The sequence below is a fragment of the Sipha flava genome, unplaced genomic scaffold (genome assembly GCF_003268045.1).
Source record: "Sipha flava isolate LNK unplaced genomic scaffold, YSA_version1 449_pilon_pilon, whole genome shotgun sequence".
Classification (NCBI taxonomy): domain Eukaryota; kingdom Metazoa; phylum Arthropoda; class Insecta; order Hemiptera; family Aphididae; genus Sipha; species Sipha flava.
The window spans coordinates 1-7,365 of record NW_020273202.1 but is presented as its reverse complement, the minus strand read 5'-3'; the positions used below and the strand labels follow the sequence as shown (position 1 = coordinate 7,365).

At 26.6% G+C, this 7,365-nt stretch overlaps 1 protein-coding gene across 1 annotated transcript; it reads left to right on the top strand.

Annotated features, from left to right (window-relative positions):
• The first annotated feature begins 4,834 nt into the window (after nucleotides 1-4,834).
• Nucleotides 4,835-6,585, top strand: LOC112689486. The gene is made up of 2 exons (XM_025563220.1): nucleotides 4,835-5,431; nucleotides 6,344-6,585. Exons 1-2 carry the CDS (start codon nucleotides 5,236-5,238, stop codon nucleotides 6,583-6,585), a joined length of 438 nt encoding a protein of 145 aa, XP_025419005.1. The 5' UTR covers nucleotides 4,835-5,235.
• The last annotated feature ends 780 nt before the right edge of the window (nucleotides 6,586-7,365 follow it).

Below are 7,365 nucleotides of genomic sequence, written 5' to 3'. Positions count from 1 at the left end.
AATGATGGTTACGGTTGCACGTTCGACACCTGTAAGTGGATCTACAATGTACGAGTGTACGTACTAACATTGATTATAAATAGGTACGTACGTACTACGTGTGTGCGCACGACCGGTGGCCGACATGAAATCCATCACATCACGCGTGTGACATTTTCAAAACAACAAAATTATGATATTGATATCGTAATAACAATTATTCGACAATACCATAGATAATAAAAATCTTTTATTATCTATGGACAATACTGATATTGATAAAATGATAACAAATATAATTAATACCTATATGATAACATAATTATAATTTTTTTGTTATTATTTTGTTTGTGTGACTTATTATTTATAAATATAGCTGCACAACATATAATGTACGTGTATGGTGTATCTATAGAATTAATAACTTAATTTTAATAAAAGATTGATAATTTATAGTTTCGTATGTTCAAATCAAAAGTTATGAATAAATTGAGTAAATCGACGAAGAGGAGACGTGTATTAGATGAATTACAATTATTACAATTAGAAAATAATGATCAATGTACTGAAGCATTATCCGATGGGGACTTTAGTCAAAATAATAATTTAATTATTACAAAATAATAATTTGTATTGTTATGATTCGTTATCGGGTACCTCAGAGTCGTCAAGTAATCGACATCGTGAGGTTCATGATTCAAATAATTATCGTATATCCCTACCATAATTATCATAATTCATAAGTTATAACCCATAATAGTATCTAATAAAGTAATAAGTAATAAGTAGTATACCGATAATAGTACCTAGTTGTCATAGTACGAAGATTCTTTTGAGGGGGGGGAGTATATTATCTGTTAGACTAATAAGTAATAACGGTAAAGTACAAAATTATTATATTATAAATAATTTTATACTAAAGAAATGAGTCATTGTTTCTTTAAAACTTAATACACTCATCACCATTATCTTGTCCGAGGACCGGATAAGGGACGAAGGACAAACTCACACCACCATAATCTCACTTACCAGCTTTTTCATTGCTCATTACTAGAGCGCGGATTTTTATGCACTTAAAAGTATCAAAATATGCCATATAATATGCAGTAAAAATCATGATAATATGCAAAAAATATGCAGTCAAAATTATGAAAATATGTAAAAAATGTACAAGAATTTTGTATTTATTTAAAATTTACAATAAAGCTTATAATAATTAATTACTTAAATATAAAATTATGAAAATATGCAAGAACTTTTTATTTATTTAAAATTTACAATAAAACTTTACTTAAATACTTAATAAAAAAAAATTTAGGGAATTTTCTGAACTAAATTTATTTTTTAAATTTTATTTATTATTAAAATGAATAATCATATGCATTTCAAGTTTTTCTTCTGTGAAACTGTGTCGTTTATCGGTTGACATATTTTTAAAGACTGAGAACAAACGTTCAACGTCAACCGAAATTGGGGGCATATTTTAAGCAACTTAGAATTGTCGGATCTTGATAAAGATCTTCGAACTGAATGTTTTTGCCAAATAACACTGAATTAATTTTTCGTAGAATTTTCAGAACTTCATTTTTGTTGGAAAGCTCGTTTAATTTTGTTGTAAGTGTTACACCTTTCGATCCAGGAATAGAATGAATTTTTTTCTTTCGTTTTGTCAATTATTGAAACGCTTTCATGTATGAAAAAAATAAATTTTCGCTTCAATATGCAATAAATTTTGAATTTTGCCGAAATATGCAATAACCTTTAAATATGCAGAAATATGCAAAAAAAGATTTCACCATTAGCTTCAAATCATGATGATTTGTAGTGATAACTGACAAAAATCCAAAAATATTAAAAGGAAAAAAATATGCAATTGCATAGAAATCCGCGCTCTACTCATTACTTTTTTATTACTCGATTTTCTATAATTTTGAATTGATATAGTGTTATATAGTAGGCAAATCCCCAAATAGTAAATAATACCATAGTTTATATTGATTCTACTAATGATTGGTAAACAAATCTAATTTTCTTAATTTCTAGTAAATTAGCAAGCAAAGTTTATTTTTATTAGTTTTATTGTTGTCTGTTATATGTGGGTTCAAGCAGGTATAGCTATTACGATAATATATACCTAAAACACACAAATTATTTTAATTATTATTATGTCAAGTATATTTTTTTTTATATGTGTGTACCAATATAGATAACACAAACGACGATCTACCACTGTTGAACTGCGTTACTGCAGAATCACATTATGATACTGATGATGACTTGTCAGACTGTAATTTAAACCATTCAGAAACATCGAGTTCTGAATCTGATAAAGAACAACGTGAAGGCAAAAGAGTAACTGAAAATAAATCAAATTCTGCAACTATGAAACTCGCTAATTGGGCTGTAAAATATAATATTACAAATGTATCTTTGTCGGAACTTCTTAAAATCTTAAAGTATTGTTATGATCCATCTCTCCCTATGGATGCCAGAACTTTAGTTAGAACTGATGTGTCACATGTAAAAATACCTTTAAAAGATGTTCCACCAGGAAAATATTACCATTTCGGCATTGCAAACGGTATTAAAAATAATTATATTTGTAAATGTGAAAATCCAGTTTTAAAATTAGTTGTAGGTATTGATGGATTACCTCTTACCAAAAGTTCAACTAGTACGTTTTGGCCCATATTAGGTTATATAAGACCCAACTCTAAATTAGTATTCCCGATTGGACTGTATTGGGGAAAAGATAAACCATCGGAAAGCAATCAGTTTTTACAAGATTTTTATGAAGAAATTACAAATTTAATTAATAATGGTATTGAGATAATTAATAAAAACGGGCTTTTATGTAAAGCTAAGATTGTATTAGATGTATTTTGTTGTGATGTCCTAGCAAAAGCCTACGTTTTAAAAACAAAAGGTCATAGTGGTTTTTTTTCATGTTCCCGATGTTTAGTAGAGGGTGAATATTTAGAACGAAGAGTTTGTTTTCCCGATTTAAATTGTGCTAAACGAACACATGAACATTTTATAAATAAAAATCAAGAAGAACATCATATTGGAACATCTATGTCAATTCTAATTAATATTCCTGACATAAACATTGTTAATTGTTTCTCTCTCGATTATATGCACCTTATATGTTTGGGAGTAATGAGAAAGCTGATTAATTTGTGGCTTAAAGGTCCTTTAAAAGTGCGAATCCGTGGTTCTGAAACTAAAATTTTAAGCTTAAAACTAATATCACTTAAATCATATATACCTAGTGATTTTCAAAGAAAACCGATGAAATAAACCGTTGGAAAGCCACAGAACTAAGAACGTTTCTTCTATACTTAGGTCCCGTAGTTTTAAAAAAATGTGATAAGTGATGTATGTTATGCTCATTTTCTAACTTTACATGTTGGCATGTTTTTATTATTGACACCAAGTATTAACGATAGTTTGTTAAAATTTAGCAGGGACTTATTGACCTACTTTGTTAAAAAGTTTAGTGATATTTATGGTAAAGAATGGTTATCCCATAATGTGCATTCAATACAACATTTATGTGATGATTATGAACAATTTGGTAATTTGGATAATTGTAGTACGTTTCCGTTCGAGAATCATATGATGGTTCTAAAAAAAATATATGCGAAAATGTCATCAACCTCTTCAACAAGCAGTAAAACGTTATTCAGAACAAATATCATTTAATAATGTATCCGATTTATCGATTAATAATTGCAATTTTAAACATGGTGATTACGTATTTAAAAACCGACACATTGAAGGACCTTTACCAATCGATGTACGGATTAAATACCAATATAACTATATGATATTTAAAGATAGTGAAATTAAAACAAAAAACATTGCCGATTGTTATGTGCAGACAAATGATGGGGAGGTTGTAAAAATAGTAAATATATGTCTTGCTGCAGTTAATGATGAAATTATAATGGTTGGTTATAAATTTAAAACCGTTTCGGATTATTACTTAAAACCATTAAAAAGTTCAAAATTAAATATTTTTACAATTAATGATTTAGATGATACGTTGAGCTGGTGGTTAATTAAACATATAAAGTCTAAGTTCATGTTTTTAAATGACAGTAAAAATACAACAATTGCTATTCCTATTATTCATACTACTCAGTGAATTAACATAACCATTAATACCACCTTATTTATTGAAATAAAATAATTATAATATATAGTTTCATGTTAAAATACCTATTATAAATATAATGATGTCTATAATATTTTTTTTAATGTGAATATTAATTTATTAGCTAGGTACTATATATATGTAATTAATAATAATAAATCTGTATCTTCTAATAGTGCTATTGTATAATTATTAACTATATAAGTTGTAGGTATTGTAAATTTGTTAAACTTCAACTGAGAATGTTTTTGTACAAATCTGTATATATTGTATAATATAATTTATAATTAGTAATAGTATTACCCACAGGCCATATTACATTTTATAGAATATAACATACTTGTTATTTCACTATATTATTATTATAGTACTTTACTGACTTTTGAAAAATTAAAATTAACCAAATTAGTGTACCTACTTCAGATTATTATTATTTGATTTTTAAAACAATCCTATTACCTTGTCATTTGTCAATAATATATGTTTTAATTGTAGGTAATTCATATTTCATATTATTATATACCTACATAATAACAATGGTACCATGATGGTCAGTATAATATTAGTTTATTTTCAACCAAAATATGTTTCGTAATTTAGTATAATAGCATGTAAAATATTTCAATATTACAAATTACAATTATTCTAAAATTCTTATATTTTGTACGTACAAAAGGACGTACCACGTACGCGCACACTATTTTTACCACCACCAAAACCATAAATTATGGAATATAGATAAGACGGAGTAAGAAAATTCTAGCTGTGTCTATGAATAAAACTGGAAAACCCGGCGCGCATGGTTCTGATATCATTATTATATATTTTTCCATTTGTTTATATTAATCACTGACTGTGTTGTTGGCCCCATAGCTGCTCACGAGTCACGTGACAAGCTCCAACACAACGATGGCTGCGGTTTGTGCATTGTGCGTGATGCATTTCTATATTTTACTGTTACCGTATTGTTTTTGTGCTCCGTGACTAACCTAACTTTCATAAGGATTGACAAATGGCTACCAAAGTACCAACGATTTACGTTACTAAATTAAAGAACTAAGAAAGTGCATTCTTACTCTCGTGAACGTGTTCAAAAAATGGCGTGGTCTGTGGTACACTTTTTTAATGACAACACCGTTGAAGTTGTCCCGGACTTTTGGTTTAACAAGTACAACAATAAATGTGCTTGGCCAATGGATAATTCGGCAAAAAATATCGAAAGACGAGAAAAACCAACAAGCAAAAATTTTCTGTTTTTAAAAGCCAGAATGTTTCCTGGCTGCGAAAAAATTGGTAAGAATTTCTTTTAATTAATTTTAAAATTATTTATTTGGAATTATGAATAAATCAGAATCATTAAATTAACATTACGATATAGGTTTAACCTTTTATACATACAACAAATTTAATGTTTGGAATTAAATTTAGTAAACCCAATCATTTTTTTACGTACACTTGTACTACGTGATGTATCAAATAAATTAATAAATCAGTTGCATTTCCTATCTTAATCCATATATAGTTGTCTGAATGGATATATTCAGGGCCAGGCCAATTTTACCCTTTGTAGACTGACTATAAAGTTAAATCTATTAAAAAATATTATCTAGGTACTCTCTCTTGTACTCTCTCATAATATTATTATTTAATAGGTACCTACCTGTATAATAATAATAGGTATGTGTTGTATAATATTATATTTTAAAACCTTATATTATTATAATGTGTCGTGTTATGTCCATGAATTGTAATTATAATTATATAAATATATATAAATATTAAACAAAATATTGATCAGGGAGGCAAATATGTTTTTATTGTTTGTTAACCTGCAATGGCTTCCGTTTTTAGAAAAATGTAACAAACAATTAATATAATATATCAATAATCTCATAAATTTAAACTTTTTATTTTTTTTTAAGTATTTATAATACATTTTAATCAAATGTTTAAACATATTAGATTTATTTAGATAGATATCCTTAGACTTATACATGGAATTTCACTTAGCATTGCGCTTTAAAGAACCAATTTAATGTACCTATATTTTTTTTTATCTTCAAGTAGGCTATAATAAAATAACTGCTTAACACACAGATATAAACTACTTCATATTTGATATATTATATCTGTGGCTTAACATTCTATAGTTTTTTATCTAATGTTGAAATAAAATTTATAAAATAATCATCAACTGTTTCATAGAAAATATACTAGATGCAAGACATAGATGTAAGTTGGCTGAACAAACATCAGATATTGATGGAATAATACAACATAGCAAAAAAAGAAGATCAAGGAAAAAAATTAGTTTTAAAAATTCTTCACCAAGCTCTTCTGAAGATAATAATAATGATGTATCTAGTGTAGATAATGATTTGCCTACCTATTCATCAGATTCAGATAATGGTAAATACCCATGTTTGAAATTATTAAAAATATTTTAATTTATATAAAGGCTAGATAGATTAAATAGATAAATATTATTAATTGTCTACATATACCTACCTAAATTCTAATTATATATTCTATCCAGAACAAAAATCAAAAAACACTAATAATGCATCTGCAGTATCACAACCACAAGAAACATATTCAAATTAATTTAACAAATTAATATTAATATTAATATTAATTAATATAACAAATTTTATGTGATAGCAGATTTCACTATGAAGTATTAAAATAATTAGGAAAAAGTACCTATTATGTGAAAACCTTTTTGAATCATGTAATCTAATAACTGTTATAACTAATTTGGTAATACTAATAGGTAGATATATAAAATATATTTTTTTTTAAATTACAATAAGGTGGTTCAAGAGGTAACTTTTAAAATTCAAATGGGAATCTTTATTTTTGGAATATTATTCACACCGTTTATTTTTTAATGAATTTTGACAGCTTATTTACATTATAATATGTTAGTAATTCTTTGACATTTGGATTTTATTTTTAATTTGTAAAATGCCATAAATGAGTATTATAGTTATAATAATATACATTTGCACTTTTCTAGTATTATTCAATTTTGAATTCTATAAATTTGCAACTAAATTAAATAGTTGATAGAGCCTTCAATTATTAACATATAAATGCAAACAACCCGTCAAAATGTATTAAAAATTAAATTGTGCTCCAATCATGTTTCAAAAATATAGGTTCCCATTTAAATTTTAAAAGTTACCCCTTGATCCGACCTCCTCATTCTAATTTGAAAAAAAAAA

Bases quoted from the DNA above. Each gene is read 5' to 3' on its own strand.
- LOC112689486 (XM_025563220.1), top strand. From the start codon at position 5,236: ATGGCGTGGTCTGTGGTACACTTTTTTAATGACAACACCGTTGAAGTT. The intron at 5,432-6,343 runs GTAAGAATTTCT...ACTGTTTCATAG, and splicing joins TCCTGGCTGCGAAAAAATTG to AAAATATACTAGATGCAAGA.